At 36.1% G+C, this 21,069-nt stretch overlaps 1 protein-coding gene across 5 annotated transcripts in view; it reads left to right on the top strand.

Annotated features, from left to right (window-relative positions):
- LOC141439934 (furin-like protease 1) overlaps positions 1–2,111 on the top strand; it is a 276,098-nt gene extending 273,987 nt beyond the window's left edge. For all 5 annotated transcript variants that reach the window (XM_074104401.1, XM_074104397.1, XM_074104399.1 and 2 more), the window contains one exon: positions 198–2,111. In XM_074104401.1, coding sequence (XP_073960502.1) covers positions 198–865 — 668 coding nt within the window. In that variant the 3' untranslated portion in view covers positions 866–2,111. The remainder of the gene's footprint in view (positions 1–197) is intronic.
- The last annotated feature ends 18,958 nt before the right edge of the window (positions 2,112–21,069 follow it).

Here is a 21,069-nt window from a genome sequence, read left to right as displayed (position 1 = left end):
CTATTGACCTATCCCCAAGTTTCCATCTAATCGTTATTCTTTTTACGTCTGACATGGATGGCTGGAGCGCATCATTCTCATCATTGACCTGCCGCTGCAAGAGACGCAATCTGCATGGACGCTGGATCGGTACTGGTGGTGGCAACTATCTCACTTTGATCTATGTAATTAAATCGCTCTGTTCTTTCTTCCACTAGAATGCGAGAAAGGTTTGCACTTGTTCGACGGTCGGTGCTACGCTCGCTGCCCAGGGGGCACTTACGCCAGCGAGGTGCTCACGGGACGCAGCTCAAGACGCCGTAACCTAACTTATTTCCCTGAGGGCACCGAACAAACTATCAGCAAAAGGCAAGGCATCGATGCTCCCATACCAACGGCGTTGGAAGCCGCCGATATGGAACCTTTAGACTCACAAACGAAATCTCCCCTCGTTTGTCTCTTATGCCATTACACGTGCGCTACATGTTCTGGGCCACATAATAGCCAATGCTTATCCTGCCTAGACGACGCTCGTCTTTTCAACATGAGTGACGTTGAACCGAAATTCTATTGCTACCCTAACACGGTCGTACCGCAAATCGATAACGCCAACTGGCACTACAGACTAAACGTGGTCCTCTCTATAGCATTGTTCATCATTTGCTTTATTTCGTTATATTTCCTGACGGCGTGTCTAATTAAGAAATGGGGTGTGTATTGCTGCGGTGGCCATTACAGCAGCAACTTGGCTCACAACTCTAATGTAGCGTACAACAAACTTGCCGTTGACGAGAAGCAACATAGTGAGGTAGAGATAGAAGACGAGATCCTTCACGCCATAAAGTATTCCAGTGACAGCGAGTCTGATGACAATTTGAATTTATAGCGACTAGCATCATTCCGTGCTGAGTATTACGAATTTGTTGATCAACTGAATATTAGTAATGAGTAGTTAGTGTTAAGAGAATGAGAAACGGCTGCAGGGCTTTATATTGTGATATTCCTGTAATAACTGTCACAATTTTAGTGTAATTCACTAACATTGAATTCACTGCTGAAGTAGATGTAAAAATAAGTATAAGGTAAAAAAATCGTTTAGTTATTGCATCCAAAGAGATTCTTACGAAATCTTCGCTGTTTTTCCTTTTTTAACAATTTATCAGTAAGATATAACAGGGTTGTATTACAATGTCCGTATAGAATAGTATTTTGTAACATTTTCCGCTTTCATCTAATGAAAACAAGTCGACTATTTATATCCTTTTCGGATTACTACATCCCCGCTAGGATTAACCGGCATTTTCGTAAACTTTTATTTCTAAGTACTTAGCCTTAACATACACTTTCTTGGTCCTTGGATAAGTTAAACAAAAGCTTTTCCTTATCTCGCCGTACCTTTTAGGATTTTATAATTCATGGTACTCCCCATAGAAGCGCCTTTGAGCTTAAAAATATTTTTTATTGTACTTTTTGTCATAAGAGTCGATCACAGTTATCAACATGTAACTTGTTTCGTATTTTTCAGACGCTATTTAGGTTTTCAATTAAGAATAATTATCGTTTAAGAATTTAAGTGATCAACAATCGAAAATAACTTATGCCGAGTTTAATTTGGGAAGGTGTTTAAATAAATTAAGTTTCTAATTGATAATGGTCGAAATACATAATGGTCATTTTGACATAACTATTGATTATTGATTTGTACAAACTTTTATGATCGTAATTATAATCTACATATTAATTTAGTTTAGGCTAGGATTATTTTATAACAATTCTTTAAAGATGTAAATTTTTGAGAAAACTGCATTAATAATCAAATGACCATTATGTGTTTTGTAAATTCTATTTCTTAAACTTTATGTATTTTAATACGTACCCGCTAATTTAGTTTTTAATTCTTACATAGGTTTAGGAATTAGGTAATGTCGAGATTCCCGGCTGTGATCCACTCTTGAAAATGTAACCCCCTTCCTTCGTCGTTGGGGGTTAATTTATCGACCAAACATAGCATAATAATAATTTCATAATAATACTTAAGGTAAATTTGCTCAAGTTGCCATCCTAATGTATAAGGTATTGAGCTTGTATGATGTAAATATTTGCATTGTAAATAAAGGAGTTCCTATTTCAAAGAGTTTATTTTTCAAATACCTGTTGGCTTTTTTGGTCAAACATTTATATACCGAAGAAATTCCTAAAGGATTACATTTTTAACAGTTTGTTTATTTTTATTTTACTTCAGCTGCTCCTATTACACTGATAATATTGATTTGATTACCTAAGACGGAGAAGAAAATCAAGTACCTACCTAAGCGACTAATACACGCTTTCTCCAAAAAAGTTTCTGAGTTGTTATAGCTAAATTGACTTTTCTGTCACACGCAAAGGGAAAAAACGATTCCTTCCTTAGGTAACAGATACTTATTAGGTGAAAAACTTAACTAAATGACCTGTGGTACTCGTATGTAACTATAATAGTAGTAACGTGTCCGTATAGATAAGTCGACGTTCCATATTTGAAGAATGACTTAAGTTCCACATCAATTTTGTGCGCTACTCTACTTTACATAAAAACTACTTAAGTTTTTCACCTATAACAAGCGCTACTAGTGAGGGGATAAAGTTGCAAAATTGCAGTTCCAAGTTCCTCCAGAGCTCCAGTAGTAAGTAGCAAGTGTCGGAAATAATTTAGTAAATTATCATCCCAAAATAACTTCTGTGATAAAATGTGGGCACGTGTGGTTATTGAGCATTATTGAGTGATTTTACTGTAAAATTGGTTTTTGGAGTCTGTTTGTATTTTTTATTTCAACTCCAAATTTTGTTACTTTTACGTTTATAAGTTTCTCGATGAGAGCTAAAAACATAGATGTCGCTAGTGTCGCTGCTTAAGTGACTAAATAAGAAACAAACAAGCTGAGATTGTGGTGCATAGGAAAAACTCGTGTCTGTATCCTGTCCAGTGGTAGTGTAGGGGTATGGCACGCAGCACGGAATGCTGAGGATCTAGGTTTGATTCCCAGCGGTGTTCTCTTTGTCTAGTTTTTCTGTGCATCTATGTTTCAGTTTGTATTTTCGATATGATTTTACTGTGTTTATCGCTAAAAAGCTTCCTTTAAAATTTACTTTCACACTTGCTCGTAAACAGTGTCGTAACATGCAGGCTACCTTGTTTGCAACCCCCCAAATAAAACCCTCGACCTTAATTTGCTTGTCATGAAACCCGTGGTCGGTAAATGAGTCATTGCCCGTACTAAATTTCTTGTCATGAAGCCCTAGGTCGGTAAATAAGTCATTGCCCGTACTGATACTGCTGCGCGCGCTCCTGCTGCAGGAGCGCGGCGCGTGCTCGTCGGGCACATGCTCTGGAGGGCGAGGGGGCGGGGAGCTGCCACGGCCAAGAGCGCAGTCAGCGGTATCTGCAATTTTTTAAAAAAAATATTAGTTTTTCTTTTACAAATATTCAATTTTACCCGCAAATGTGATGAAAAATATAGTATGTCGCACGGGCGGTACTAGAATTGCGAACACTGACTCATTAAAGCCCCTCAGTCTTCGACTTCGGGCTTTAATAGACTCTCGTTCGTAATTCCTTATTTACCATTTTTAAGACAATGTACTATTTCAGTAGACATTTTTTGCATTACAGACCTTATTCTCCTTCCCTCTACACTCCACATTAGGAAGCTCTCCATTATCAGCTTCTTCTCCTTGTTTTAGGAAGTAAGTACCTATTCTACTGTAAGAAATAAAAGAGCACTGCTACGATGCGTTATATTAACGTCAAAAATCTAACCCCACCTGAGCCGACTTTCGATCCTTTAATAACCTTTGCAATATCATCTAAAGTCGTATATGTTGCGCTGAAGCACATAATTACGTCAGCTATTATTAGGCGAGCAAATCCCGAAGCTGCGCGCCCCGCGATCGATAAAGCTAATGTATCGGGTAATAGAAGCCGTACGGAGCTACGGCGTCTGGAATCGTTGCCATAACGCGGTTACTATGGATCTTGGATATATGTATCGGAAATATGAGATCCGAGCAAGATATTTGATAATAATTAATGCGAGCAAAACATGGAATTCGGGCAGAAAATAATTGATCTATTTTGGAGAACTAACAAAATATTAGTAACTAGCGTAATGGCAGTCTAGTTTTTTTTTTATTCTACTGGATGGCAAACGAGCAAGTGGGTCTCCTGATATTAGTGGTAGTAGTTTAACCCATAGGTATTTTCTCAAGCTGAGGTTTGTGGGTAAACTTGGCTCGCACATCTGGATTTTTGAAATTTATGTGCTAAATTACTTTTGAAATTTAGCGCAAGCTATGCGGTGAAGTGAGGAAGTTCCCGATTCGTACCGTGCCCACGCGGGATTTACAGCCCAAGCCCTGTCATTCTAGCAGGAGGCCTATGCCCAGCAGTGGGACGTATTAAGACCGGAAATGATGATGAACAAAATACCACTGTCGCTAATATAATAGTCTATCACCACCACCACCACCACACAACACTAACACGTTTCGAACTCAACCAGAGCTCATCTTCAGAGCAACACAACCGTACACCATGCTACCAGAAGTTAGAGTCTAGTTGAGTCGAGTTGTGGTGGTGGTGATAGATGTATTAGTGTGTGTTCTTACAGTGTGCCCCTTTCTGTCATCCTTTTGTCAAGAAATTATTAACACTAAGGACGAGATCATAAAACATAAACTGCATAAAACATCCAAAATTTCTTGACGCCAGGAAAACGTCACGAAATCTTGTGAGGAAAAAAAACGTAATTTTATAATTACATCGAAACTTTCTATTGGATCCAACAATAAAGATTATCTGACTTATACCACACCCACACATCTGACCTTTACCACAAGGTTTTGTATATATTTAAATACAATATTATTACTTATTTTTTGTGTTGAAATAGCGTCAGGTTTTTTTTTAATAAATGTACAACTGAAAACCCCAACTGAAGAGATCCCTTTTTAGTGATAAGCTCGCCTTTGTTCACCGCTGTGTATTTGTATTTTTATTTTTATGTGCAATAAAGAGTTTACATGCATACATACTGAAAATGCACAACTTTTTGAGAAATAGTCACAACTTAAACCAATAAAGACAATTTGCCAGGTAATTCCTTGCGGATCATAGATCTAAGCACTCAAGTAGTCCAATGTTCATAAAACAACCGAAAAATATGCTCCAAGTCCAGACGCGGCAGTAGCGACGCTCATGTAAGTTCGCTTTATGTTCTTTTTGCTTCCGTTCTGAAAAGTATACTTATGGTTGTAATTTCCTTCGACGTCACGTGAGGCTAGAAACTCCAATTTGGTACCGTTTTATGCTTAATTTACGGCGCGCTTATAACATAATTTATCTATCTATCTCTTTTTATAAATATACTCTTAATATTATTGGGTTCAAAATAAAATTATTTTTTGAAGTAACCACAAGAGAGAGCAGTATTTTTTAAAATATTACTAGGAAGCAAAACTGCAACATAAAGCTGTTTCGACATACGTCCGAGATCAGTAAGTAGTGATACTCATATATATGTTAATTCTTAGGAATATCAGCACTTATATGGCGTTATTAAATCACCTGAGACCAATTTTGCGGCCGTATTGACTTCTAGCTAGATGCGAGATTTCCTGGAACTTCGTATCTTGCCGTCCCACTGAGGCTTATATTATTTAACACGAGAGTGAGAGGGACGGTACAATACGAACTTCGATTTTCGGATTTTGTAGTAGCCCCTCAGATCGCCAGCTAAATACTTATACCACTGTGTAAGACAGCAAACTTGGTTATGACATTTTACAAGGCGTTGGTAACTGACACAATTTTATTTTGGCTTTGATGAATCAAAGTATTTTGGTGTTAGTTTTTTTGGAATATAACATAATCCATTTAAGGTTCCAAAAACCTACCTACGTATCCTGGACGTCCATATACTACACCTGCCTCGAGAAGTAGCCAAAGACATGGCATCTAATTATCCTTGTGTTCACCATGCTAATACTTAGGTATTATATGATAGCAGGAAGTCAATGTGTACTAATACACATTGGATGACTTCCTGCTATCACTTCTATTGAAATATAATTTGTGTGTCATTCACATGACACGACTTCAAAAGATACTATATTAAAGTATAAAGTATCATTTCCAGGTAAGATTAAGCTTCTTTATATCCCCGGTAATGGCTCCCCCGTATGTGTCACCCCAGAAACTCGAGATTTCACCGAAAAATGCGAATAATTACGCAGGGGGATCACATTAAGCCGAACAATGTATTGGAGGCGCTCCGCCCCTACACGGAGCATGATGAAAGAAATAATCGAAACGTACGATAATGTTAACATCAATGTCATGTTTTATTCATGTTTGAAATTGCCATATGATTTGGGATTGATTTGAAGCTTATGCTTGGAAAATTTTTATAATAAAGTTTTCTGTTTTACATTACCATCATCAATATTATCATCAACATATCCGGCCTACAAGCGTCCAACTTGTGGCCCACAAGGCTCCGCTCAGAATTAATAGCGCTGAGGCTGTAGTTCCCACGAGAGCACAGTGCAAATTGGGAAGTTTATACACACTCTATTAAGTAGTTTCCTCGCCATGTTGTCCTTCACCGTTTTCGCTCATGGTAAATTTCGAGTGTAATGCATATATAAATATCACGGGACAATTCACACCAATTGACCTAGTCCCAAAGTAAGCTTAGCAAAGCTTGTGTTATGGGAACTAAGCAACGGATAAATATAATTATATAGATAGATACATACTTAAATACATATTAAACATCAGACCCGAGAACAAAATTCGTATTTTTCATACAAATACGACACGGGAATCGAACCGACCTCAAGCTTCGTAGTCAGGTTCTCTAACCACTAGGCCATCTGGTCGTCAAAATATGAATGCTGAAAAACTCGGGAGTGCCTCTGACTATGGAACAGGTGTCAGTTATTATATTGGCGGTTACATTTACCTACCAGGCTTACTTAACGGTGGACTCAGGCTGCTTCTCACAATTATGAGGTTTTGAGCAAGACTCCTCAATCGGACCTGGAGGTGCCTTTACACCTAGGTAGGTCGGTAGGTACCTACTCTTATTTAAAGTGCAAAAAATAAAACTAGTTTTTTGAACCCTTAAATTGATAGTGTACCTACGTACACCACAGCGACCATGATTTATGACTATCTTTTTGTATTTTTTTTATGTAGAATTTTTTGGACTATTAGGTAGGTACCGACGAGGCTTGAATCATGAACTTTTTTCAATTTTGTTAATTTAAGGGAATACAAACATAAAACCGACACCAATTTTTTTTTAACAAAAACAAAACCGACTAAAAAAAGTTTGAATATAATTTAAAAAAAAAAATTGTAAAAAAAAAAATTGAGTCGGTTTTACGTTTTTATAAAGTCATAAGTCATAAGTCATTTATTTGCATAAAATAGTGTTATCAATAAGATAGTGGATTCTTCTAATAATGACACAACTATTTAACTACACAGTAGCATGAAATTATTAAAAAAAACAAAACAATTATATAATTCAATTACAAATAAATAAAATACTATATTCATTATAATAAAGATTACCCTTTGCAAAACAGAAAATTCTTTGATGGTGTAGTGTAAACTCGCAATTATTTGGTGATACGCCTAATTCGGTGATACAATGGTTTGAAGACGATACCGAGTAAACTAGTGAATTAAGGCCTTTTAAATGCGACCTTACTACAAAGCATTAAGTTAGAATTCCGTTTGCATTCTTGTGGGTCAAATGAGAGAGCGAGATAGTAAATATTAGCAAATATCTCGCGCGGGACCTCATTACGGCGCCGCGTGGACATGTAGAACTGTTCTCCGTTTATAATTAGTTTTTAAATATTAAAAGTGCCTGGATTTGTTAAAAAGTGGACAGTGTACTTAAAACAATTATTTTTAGTATATCAGTTATTATTTTTAACAAAAGTTGTATAGTTTTTTCACACGTTATGAAACCGGCCAAAAGTTATCATTTCAAGAATTTGACGCCGCAACGGTATCACCAAATTAAACAAGATAGTTAAAGATATGAGTGAAATTTAATTATAACGCGTGTATTTTAATTATTTATTGCATGTATTGTGTTGAATAATTCATAATTAATAAAGTTGCAGTCATAAGTAACGTTAGTATATTATTTTGGGGTTTTATCACCAAATTACATGAGTTATTTTTTTAACTTTTCATTGTAATTTTTAATTTTCAGAGCATGGATACGAACGCGAGTATAATGAATCTAATAAATTAAAAAGCCATTGAAAACGTATTGGAGTCAAACATGACATTACATTATACATATGTATAAAGCATCGGCGGTTTAATTTTTTCTGTTAAAAGTTTTTATTTTTTGGCATCCATAGGGTAGGGTTTTCATAGGGTAGATTTTTTTCCAAATTTATATGGACCAAATTCAAGGTTCAACTTGAACCCTTTCCAACAAAAAAAGAATTATCAAAATGGAACTACTCTGTAAAAAGTTATGCGTGGTCATAAGATTTAAAAAAATCGAGTCGACTTGAGAACCTCCTCCGTTTTTTCTTAGTCGGTTGAAATGGCGCAGATTGGATAGTTTGTTAATTTTGCATGAAGCCGTATCACCTCCATTGCCAGAGTCAAGAAAGTTGATAATGATAAGAACCAAAAAATATTTATGTGTGATGCATGTAGTAGGGTCGACAATTCCAGATTTCATATTAAATGGCAATTAATAGATTTCATATTAAATGGCATTGACCCGGATCACTCACGTCTTAAATCGTGTTTAGCTCGACATGTTTCAGGCTAATCCGTAGCCCTTCCTCTCAGGAGCGTTTTCAACGTCATTTAGGTTGGAACTGTCAAATGTAGGGTAGCACACAACAGTAACAACATCGCTCTACAAAGGTACGTTCACACTATGAGTGAGTCACACGGTAGTTAAATGTTCAAAATTAATTGATTTCATTGTTTATTACTTACCTACGTGCAATTTAATTTAATACTAATTAATATTTTTCCAAATATATTTTAAATAAACTTCATTATACCTAATTAGGTGAAAAAAAAAATAAAACTTGTGTAATTTGGTTATAGTCTAATTAGAGTAGTACGTATCACCGACTTAAGGTGATTGTCACCAAATTAGCGGTGTTCGGGCAGTTGAAGAAATGTGGATTATGAACAGTATTATTTATATTTCATTAAAATTTAAAGGCATGATTATGCCAATAACAGACTGTCTGCAGTTCCTATTAAAAGTAAAGACATTGATTGATAATAACATGTACTTTTATCAAAATTCGATTTTATCACCAAATTAGATGAGATCACCCTAGAATCTTTTTTGCAGTAGCCAATTATGCAACGTTCGTATACATACCTATATAGCAGGCTAGTTATATTTGTAGGGACATGATTAAATATTCTTATGGCCATGCAATAACAATTTTGCTGCAGAGTTTGGAAACCGTTTTTGGTAGGATCAGTCTTGTTGGATATCTTGTATTAAAACTACATACTTTTACTTCTTTAAACAAGTGATAATTTGATTTCACAAATTTCGTTATTTCCAATATGTATAGCGATGGCAGAGTAAGTAGTTTTAGTTCATCAAACAATTTCTTACAGGATGTTAGTGGTGTTTATTACAAATAGCCCGTATGCACTTTTTTGGCTTACAAATAACCTATTAACTTCACAACAGTTGCCCCCATAACACAAGTCCATATCTTAACACAGATGCCACGTAACCATGGTAAGCTAGAAGAGCAGTTTCCCTATTTACTAATGTAGATAACTTTCTAATAGGATATACAAAACTATTGATCATTTTACTTTTTTTTTCTATCTGAGGTTTCCAAGAACAATTTTTATCCAACATAATACCAGAAATGTCAATTCATCAGCTTCACGTATCAATTTATCACCATATTTTACATTTAGATTCATACCTACTTTTCTGTTGTAAAATTGTACGTAACTTGTTTTGTCAAGATTAACGTTTAAATTATTTGATTCTAACCACTGAATTACATTATTAACTAAATTATTTATATCATCATTATAAGTATTTATATTATTACATGGTATTATAATAGAAATGTCATCAGCAAATAAAATACATTGATCTGTCACATGCGTAAGGTCATTTATATATAATAAAAACAACAAAGGACCCAGGACCTACCTTGGGGTACTCCGACTTCATTACTTTTAAACTTAGATCTAATATAACCAATATCTTTTCTATTGTTAATATTTTCTATTTGGACACACTGGGTTCTGTTGTTTTAGGTAACTCTTTATCCAGTTTAAGGCTACACCTCTAATACATATCTTTCACATTTTGTAGAAGGCGTTGATGTGAGACAAAATCAAATGCCTTGTCATATCAAAAAAAACGGTACAAAACTGGCTTTCTCATATCTATATTTTCATTTTTTTTTTTATTTTTTTATTTTTTTTTTTATTATTATTTTTTTTTTTATATAAAAAAATTTCCTACTTTTTAGTGATTTGTTGCCAAAGTACATCTCACAACGATTCCATTAAACCCAAACACGGCTTAGTTACATTGCTTTATAACAGAGTTCCGTTTTTTAATCGGTTAAGATACCAAAACCTTCTTCTAAATGTAACAAATACTTTTCTGAAAATCGCATCAAAATCAGTTCAGCCAAACGTGAGATAATCGCGGACAAACATACATACATACAATACAAGTCAAACTGAGAACCTCCTTTTTTGATGTCGGTTAAAAACAGTTAATAAAGATCAAGTTTTAATAAAACTATCCTAATCTTAACATACGTATATGTAAAAACAAAAAAATACAATTTTAAAAGTGATAAAGAAAGAAAGACAATGCCCTTAATTCAATTTAGAATTGAAAAATTTATCATTTCTTTTTATGGCAACTTCTAGCCTTAGAAATGAGTTGAAGAGGATAATCGAGTAAATAAGATCCAGGCGAATAAAAAACAAGCTCAAATTAAAGACTAAGGTAAACATAAAACGTTTTGCCAAAGTCATTATGCGGTTATCGAAGACCTTGTGTCAAGGTAATAGTACATTACTGTAGAGGCCGGCAACCCCAGGTTCCGGCCGAGGCTTGTACGAGTATAGTGCTTTTCTCAAACATTACATGAAATAAAATAGAAAAAAACAAGAAATGAAGCCGGCGGGACGCTAGTCTGGTCGCCCTGTTGTGTGCACGCGTGTCGCGCTGGCTGCTGGCAGGCGGCGGGCGGCGGGCGGCTGAGGGCGGTGTTGCTGGGCGTGGGCGCGTGCGTGTCGCAGAGCGCGCGTTGAAACAAAAGACGACCTGCAGCGCGATACTTCTGAGCCTATTATTTGTAACACAACTTCAATATTTCATGTCATGTTTGAGAAAACTAAGTTAGCTGCCTCATTAGTTAACGCATAAGGACGGTAAAGTTATGTTTGTTACAACAATCATTGTGTCTTAAAGGTAAACCGCTGTAAGACTCGCAATCACTACAAACTTGTCACAGGAAGACAAAATTGTAATATATGCGATAAGAAAAACTGGGGAATTTAGTTTGAAAAGATCCGCGCGTGGCAAGCTCGTGAGTGAGGCGATCCGGTGACGCTACGGAGTTGATGTGGTGAGCGCATACCCATACAATCCATATGAAGAATACTAACCGCTCGAGGCGAGGGGATGCTGGTCGGGTGCTGGGTGGCTGTAATGAGCTGTGACCTTTATACTCGTAGTTTGACCTCTGAAGCGGAGGACCATTCGAGATCGTACCCGTACCTCTCGAGTTTTTGGGAATTCATATATGCGCGAAATTATATTTGAAATTTACGATGAGCTTTTGCAGACCTGTGAAGAAATATACTGGTATGTGTAAATAATAAAAATGTATTAAATAATACTAGAAATTAGGATTTTTCACCGAACAAAAGAAATATTAAAACATTTATCACACAGCATAAAAGGATTGTTACTTTTCATGTGACAAGGAACCACTATGGAACAACATACGGGATACTCTGAAAGTTTTGCATTTCCTTTCTTTCATATGGTAAGAAGCAAAAAGGTCCAGGTATTAAAATTTGCATTGCAAAGATGAGGTGTCCCCGGGTATGTTTATGTTCCTTAAGTAACCGTTAACTAGAAGCCGACAGTAAGGGCACTTTATCTCATATTTAAAATGAAACATTCACGGCGGAAAATTTACGAAAAACGAGCCAGCGGGACATCTGACGGGACATGATCACCACCGCCCATACCAATAACTCATATCAAGGAGAGTAACTGATCTGTTGACGGCCTAAGAGGTATAAACCCTTTTCTTGAAAGCCCTGCTGTTATAATTGACTGGAAACACTGCCGATGTAAGTAGATTCCACTGGCAAAATTGTCCAAACGGACAGAAGCCATTTTATAAAAAAAGTAGATTCTACAATTTAACTGTACAGTCGAGGGCATAGATACCTACAGCTATATAGCGTCAAATGTACGTCGACCTTGCGATTAGTGGCTTAAACGTGTAAGTATAGATATTTTTTACATTTTGATAACGTACCTATACCTACATATATTTATGATCCTGCCTGACCACGTGGCAAAAAGTGTTGAAGGAAACCTAGTTCCAGTGCGCCATTCATCGAGATGGTGAAGAAGTACATAAAATACAATTTCGAGTGACAACATTTAACTCGTAAAATCATTTAACGATACCGATGGGGAACAAAGTACTAAGTATCTGTTCTATCAAATCTCGCAATCGAAGAACATGGTGATACCGAGAATGGCGACCCTGTATCACGGGTCTATGGCTGCGTTCAGACACGGCAGGAATCGCGCGGTTTTAACGTAGCTACCGTCTCTTTCTCAAGCGATACTCTGAAATGAGACGGTGTAATGCGCTTAAAACCGCGCGATCCCCGCCGTGTCTGAACACAGCCTATATTCTGAAAATCTCCCGAGCGCAAACACGTACTGGCAGCTCGTAAACCTATTCGGCCACACGACGGATAAACGAGTCGTTTAGCCTATCGTGGTTTTATAGCGTTCAACGCCGAACTAGCCCTATACTACGAAGTGCAAAATTCGAAATTCGTATCCTGCCGTCCTGCTGACGCTTACATGATTTAATACGAGAGTGAGCGGGACAGTACGATACGAACTTCGATTTTCAAATGTCGTAGTAGCCCTGGGAACATGCTGTGTAATCGGCACGTCGTTGCTTCGAACATTTTATGTTGGTGTTTAACCTAGAGCGTACCTACATCTGCTGAACAGACGTTTTTCCGAACCGGTAGTAGAACTTTTTGACATTCCTAAGTACTTGTTATAGCCTAAATTAGACTTGACTTTGGCGTTATCTGTTCTGTTTTTATACTACCTAGTCGAAAATTAAAGGCCACTTGAGTTTCATCGGTTAAATAAAATCATTAATACGTTTTAGTTTTTATCTGAATACATTTACTTAATTGAATGATAATAATTTTAATTTTGTTAGATAAGTTGTAATAATTTTTATTACAAATACAAATCATTTATTGCGGACTTTTGAATCCATAGTGTTAGTAATTACAATTATAATCTTATCGCTATCTTATTATTAATCAGGATTTTCGTTTTACCAATGAAATTCCGTGGCACCTATTTTCTTTCGGGTAGGCCATTCCATTCAGAAAAAAATAAAAAATACTTCAGCTCAAAACAAACAATGGCGTAAAATTCCTCAACAAATCCTGCAACAAACGATTTGACCACTTGAAAAATATCATAATTGTACAGAAACAATTACAACAACTTCACATTGAAACAACGAACAAAAATGGTGCCCAAAACCAAATCGGTTTACAAATACATACGCTTTCGTATTTAAAATGGAATAAGAACGAAACGAGAAATCGTTCGAGGACAGGCCAGTGTAGCCGCAACATAATTGCATTTTGCAAAAGTAACCCTTCCCTCTTCCCTGTCTGCTACAATTCTGAGTAAATTTCGCCTGCGGTCTCTGTGACTATCGCAACACGACCCTTCGTTAAAATAATTTGGTCCACACTCGGCGATTTAACAAGGATTTGACTACGTTTTGATAAAACGCTCACAGAAAAAAAATATAGTTTCCTCCGGTTTTTACTGAAAAGTATGTGAAAGAGAAGGAAAGTAAAAGTACCTGCCGGGTAAACAACATTTTAAATCAGCCATTTTCTTTGTTTGAAACCAATCATCCATGTCAAAACAAGACAAAAATATAATATACAAAAAAATAAATACAAAATAGTTTTTTTCTCAGAAAACAGAATTTTACAACAGTAGGACTATCCGTCAGTGACCAAACTAGGCTGAGCCTGTAACTTGGCCAGCTGCGAGTGCGGTTGACAGTAAAAGTTGACAAACGAGGAGACAATAATATAAAAGGGAACAAAATTTAACAAAACATGTGGTATGCGTGTAGTATGATGCGTGTGTGTGTATATGTGTGTGCGTGCCAGTGTGTGTGAGGCATATGTAATCGCGCGAAAGTGGTATTCAAACGCCCACGTAAACTTACTTCCGCCAACATCAACAAGGTTTACTTAATCCTAGTGCATTTAATGATATCCTCAGTTTCACTGTAGGATAATGTGTAATACTATGCGAGTTAGTAGGTATAGTCACCAGCATTCAGCAAAAATATCTGACACGTCCTTCCGGCCCTAGAAATAGAGTCGCATCAGATATTTATGCACGCTTGTTGTGTCAGATATTGGTACTGGTGACTGTACTTACATAGTACGCTAAGGGTTGGTCCTTCAGAAAATATGTTATGTCTGGCGGCTCTGGAATCGTACTCTATACCTAACCTATTACTTGACAAATTCAAGTTTCACTAGTTGTACTTATACCACTTTCTTAAAGTCTTCTGTGGATTTTGTCTGCAAGTTTAACACTCATATGGCTCTTTACTTTACTTTATTAAGCTTGTTACGTAAGTAACCATATAAAATATGCAGGCGTTATTTTATGTATGAATCAAATAAGAAAGAACAAAAGAATGAGTATTTGTTCAGAGCATAACTTTAATGGGATTTTACCATTATGATTGAAAGTAAGCACAATGAAGCTTTTATTTCGTACTTGTAGATGGAACGTTCAATAACAATAGATGAGTGAAAACTTCGCTTCATTTCCGCAGTGTTGTTGAGAACACTTTAAAACATTGCAAAAACAAATAAAACATATTTGTTTGTAGGTATTTTTCACTGACATCGTCTGTCTACCTTCCTTTACACAGCATAATTCAACCGGCCGTAGCTTTGCAAAGTAGTAGTAAAGTAGTAGTAGTACATGTACTTTTGCATGCGGATCGGTACCACCAACTAGTGCTTGTTCTGCTTTATCTACTGGCACATAAGGTATTTTATCTTAAATTTCAAAGCGCTGGTAACAAGGGTGACTTCGGCCACAATCCTATTTCATCACTTTCGTCATCATTAGCCAGAAGGCTTTCACCGTTCTGTTGAAAAAAGATCTCCTCTTTAGAACATCACAATGAACGACAACTGGCTAAATCAGTTAATTTAGTTCTTCGGCGAATTTCCGTATTCAAGATTAAAGAAACAGCCAAGGATCACGTCACTTTTATAACTTGTCTTTATTTTCAAACGGCCCACTGTCCGATGTTTGTTAACAATCTTATATTGCCCACTTTAGTCCACATTCATAAAATTTTAATATCCTATCTGGTCCATATTTCTAGATGGTCCACGGCTTTAACTCGTTTACATTCCCATTTCATTTATTGGTTTAAAATTTTGATGTTCGTCGAGTTTAGACCTGCAAGAAAATCGTGCAAGGTTCGTTATATCGCTGTGATTTTGATCTTGTTCGCTTTAAACACAACGTTTACAATTTCATTTTTATTGCATGTCTGAAATGGGCCTAAGATTATCTTGTATGTACTTTGGTTAGAAGGATTTCATTTTTTAGCCCATTAAGATATCCCACTGCTGGACAAAGACCTCCCCCTTTTTTCCGCCATTCGTCCCTGTCCAGAGCATTCAAAGCATTATGATTTTAGAACTCAGATGAAAACTATGTTATTTACAGAATCATTTTATTTTTTAAATTGTGTCTAATATTTGAATGAAGCTACGACCCATTAATGCAATCCATTCAGCATATTATTGTACCGCAGATTTCAGCGCTACGTATCTCGTTGATTTATTAGCTCTGAGTTCTGCAACTACAGTTAAGTTGTGAAACTATTCTGAACACTTATAGAATACACTTACCGGTGTTCAAACAATTTAATAGAGACAAACTCTTGTCCTGTATCTAATTAGAAGAGATTATCGTGTTACAATTTCTTTACTTTAAATTCATCAGTTTTAATAAAACATTTCAATTTATTTAAAGTCAGTGATCACCACGGACGGACACCAACGCCTATGTATATTTTCAGCACTATGGGGACTACTAGTGCATTGCCGGTTTATAATTATAACTACAAAAAAAAATTACAACTAACAAGTGCTTTCCCGCGGCTTCGCGTGCATAAATCATTCATAGATAGGTGTAGCATGTATTATTCCAGATGTCCAGCTATCTACATACCAAATTTCATCCACAACCGTCCAGCTATATTCTAGCGTGAAGAAATACATAATTAACAATAAAATTACGTCATTTCGGACATAGAGCATCGACATCTATGTATAGACTGCATGTAGGGTACATAGATGTCAATGACAGTATTTTTTTTTGCGTTATGAATAATAATTGCTGCTGCGTTGGGTGAATGCGTATCAAAAAATAGTCTTGTGTTCCGGCTAATACTTAAGTAAGATCTAGCTTCTTGTCTTGGGTAAATAATTGTGTACAGTCGAGTCTAAAAACTTGTGAGCAAAAATTTGATCAAAAATATCTGAACACACTTCTACGCCGTTGACAAATAGAGTAGGGGTCGGCAACCTTTTGGCAGACATGGGCCACACAGTGAAAAAAATAGATAAAGGCGGGCTGCACTTGGAAGATAATTTTGTACCTAATAGATATCTACCTAGTTATATTATTGTAGGTAGGTTATAGAAGTGATATTACAAGACAGTCGCGGGCCGCAAGGAGATAGATCGCGGGCCGCATGCACAATAGAGTCGTGTTAAGATATTTTTGCTCAGATTTTTATGAACTCGACTGTACATAGTGCGTAATAATAAGTATTATCTTTGAAAAGTTTTCTCCTTTGTTTTGATTCAGTACATAACAATGTAAAGAAAACCGACCCTTTTTTGCTCTTGGATACAAAAAACTCCTGTTTATTGACTGACCGACTCATCACCCGAGCACGCACTACTTCATAATAAAAGAAAGAATGAAATGCCCCTTGCCTTCAGCGGGGTCACATCGAAGGGACTATAAGGGTTGGACCCCACGTAACGACGGGGACGTGACTGCAGCACCCTGCCAATATTAATGATCAATTCCCCGGAATCGAGGGTCATTACAAAATACTATTATGTAGTGGTCTGCTTAATGAGGGCTCGTCAATACTCATGTTCTAGTGCGAGTTGAGCTATATTATATGCACGGTAGGTTGACCTGCGGTTTTGAGTACGTTGTTGAACTAGGAATACAAAATCTGACCTAACCTTTTGCAGGTGGTAGGACCTTGTGCAAGGTTCGCCCGGATTGCTACCACCATCTTGCTCGCTAATCCTGCCGTGAAGCAGCAGTGCTTGGACTTTTGTGTTTCGGCGTGGAGAGTAAGACAGCCGGTGAAATTACTGGCACATGAGGTATCCCATCTTAGGCCTCTAGGTCGGCAACGCATCTGCAATACCCCTGGTGTTGCAGATGTTTATGGGCGGTGGTGATCTCTTACCATCAGAAGACCCACTTGCTCGTTTGCCATCCAGTCGAATTAAAAGAAAAAAACCTAGTGGTTAGATGCTATATATAAGAGTGGATAAATACGCGAAGGACCTGGTTAAAGGCGCAGGCGCATGGTGGATACAGGCCGCTTCCAACCAAAGTAACTTGAGATCTTTCTGAGATTCTTCTGGTAGGCCTATATCGAACAGTGGTCGTCCTATGGCTGTATGATGATGATGATGATGTCGTATATTTGTATTTACGAGGTACCTAATATCTGGAACTACTGAACTGATTTTAAACAATTTTTCACGGTTAGAAAACTACACTGTTTGTAAAATTAACATAGGATTCATTACACCCTAGTGCGTTAGTTTTAAATGTGAGCCTCATATTTCGCTAATTAACTACGCCAATGAACTAAAAACAATTATGTAGGTTGCTCACCCGCAACCTTATGATTGTTTTTGCGGGAGAGCAAAGTAATTGTTTTTAGTTAATTGATATGGACCGCTGCAAAGCGTCGTCCGATTCGATTAATTAATTACGCCAACTCACTAGGTGGAGCGATGATCTTCGCAAGGCGGCTGGCAAGAACAGGATGAGAGTGGCCGAGGATCGTGCTCCGTGGCGTGCAATTGGAGAGGCCTATGTCCAGCAGTGGGCTAAGATAGGCCGATGATGATGACACCAACTCATGCTAGTCCACAATAGTCCACATTACATTTCATCTATTTTTGATTTTTATTTGTAACAAACTATGCTATGTCCTTGTCAGTTGGTCGAACTATCAACATAAGAAATTTCATCTAAATTGGTTTAGCGTTTTACGCGCAAAAAGGTAGCAGATGACATACAGAGCCACTTTCGCATTTATAATATTATTACTGATTGAGTTACACAACTCCTATCTTTGACATTTTCCTGAATCAACAAGGCTAATTAACAGAAACGCAAAAGTTTTATTTATACAAAAGCTTATGCACTCAACAGATAATTAATTGAATTTCCAGATTTTTCCCTCGTCAAGTGGTCTTGTCGATATTGGTTCTCATATCGCAAAGTTTAATTGAGTTAGGATATTTCAGAGATGAATCCAGAAAGTGTACAACCTCTTCTTTTATTTAACTAAATGAGATTTCTAATTTTGATTATATTTTAATAATAATAATAATAATCCTAGTAATTATAATAATAATAAGTATAACAAATACGTATCGGAAATGCGTACTAACAATAAAAAAAAGAAAAAAATACTTATTAATAAGCGACCGCCCTTGCCTTTCATCAATGAATTATTTAATCAATAAATAGATAATTTAATGAAATAATAGCAATAATAATAATCTTGGCGAAATTAACAAATTACTCCTTTCATGTCTTCTTCCTAACCCAAAATTAGCAAATAAATAAATAATATGTAATAATAACGCAGTTTAAACCACTCACAAGTAACCGATAATATAAAGATTGGTTTTACTGGTCTCTATAGCAAAAGTTATTTAGTTAAAACTTATGTTGTGGCTCTCGTCATTACCGCCTACCTGCTTTAGTATATAGATTTTTGTTCACCATGTTTGTGTGGTACATACCATCTCTTACCTACATTTAAGTTAAATTTATTGTTTTTCTCTATAAGTGATTTTTTTGGAAATCTTTTGAGAAAATAAATATCTTAAACCATAAATTTATTTATTTGGGGTAACTTGGCCCATACAATAATATACAGTAAGGTATACACCTTACTGTATTTGACTTACCTTACTGTAACCTTACAGACTAACATCTATCACCAATACCGCGCAAAACGCTTTGTGTCGAATAGTAGGGAGGTTCATTATTATACCTTATTCCTTTTATCAGTATCACCAGGTCCTTACTCCAAAGAAATATATATTTCTTCTATCTATCCCGTTTTAACGCCACACACTTTCTCTGGTTTGTTCTCGCCTTTGTGGCAGTAAAATCTAATCTTAGGTTTTAAACATGACAAACATTATTTTTGTCATAAAAATATGAACACAAGCTTTTTTATCGACTGTACTTTTAATAGACTACATTTGCATTTCCATATATGAGTACTTACAACATTATCGTACTAAATTTAAGTCAACCAGATTACTTATTAAAACTGTGTGGAATTCGACATGCGAAATTTGAAGGCAATGTATCAAATACAGAATATGTCAAACACTCTTGTCCCCTCTCTCTGTTTTCAGCACAGTTTGATTTTATTTCTTTTCAAAGTCTTGTCAGAGTCGTTGTAAGTCGAGCCGGGGGTAAAATAATTGGTCTGCTGGAATACCTGCACATACCTTCCCCGGGAACTTTCCATGTCTTACGGACTTACTTCATATACTTAGCTCGGAGCTCTGGGAGCCTTATTGACTTTTCAATGTTTACTTGTTTCTATTGCTAGTAAGTATATAAGGCTTATACCTGAGTTACTTAATAAATTATAGACTCGAAAGTTTTTAATATGGATGCCACTGTACTAAAAATTATTTTATTAACAGAAGCTTATTCTGTTTATTTTCTATGTGATGTACAATAAAGAGTCATTGTATTTATTAATATATTGACTTTTTTATTTATTTATACAAAATTTCCTGTAAGTATTATAATTAGTTTTAATTTTTTCATCGACTTTTAATTTAAAACACACTACTATTTATTTTATAGTATCTGTTTAAATATTTAGAACGAACGCTACTCGCTTGTTTAAAAAATGTCAATTTTGGTTTACCCGCCATCTAAAAAGTATCTGGCGAGACGCACGCAATGCAAAGACACACTTACCTTTATATTTACATTAGTTGCCGAAAGATGGCGGTAGTGTCACTTTGTACTTATTGGTGAGTTAAAAAGCGTCACTAAATCAGTCCCGAGACCCAAGCACGGAGCGAAGCTGTTGCGAGGGTGAATAAAAAAGTGGCACTTTTCGTATAATGACGATTTTGTCATCGATTGTTATTTTTTAAAACCGGAATTTTATTAACTTTAAAACGACACATTTGTATAGTGCCGCTCTTTGAGATTTTTTTTTTTCAAAATAAACTATAAAATTAAACCATGAACAGACACTTTTCCTTCAGTGTCAGTTTTCAAATAAGAATGGTTAAAGAAAAATGTATAACGTTACTCATAAACTGTACTTTTTTGTCTAAAATAAAGTCATTTATTGAAAAAGTAGAATACAATTGTG

This window comes from Choristoneura fumiferana, chromosome 21 (assembly GCF_025370935.1).
Source record: "Choristoneura fumiferana chromosome 21, NRCan_CFum_1, whole genome shotgun sequence".
Classification (NCBI taxonomy): Eukaryota; Metazoa; Arthropoda; class Insecta; order Lepidoptera; family Tortricidae; genus Choristoneura; species Choristoneura fumiferana.
This window is presented reverse-complemented; position numbering and strand designations above follow the sequence as displayed.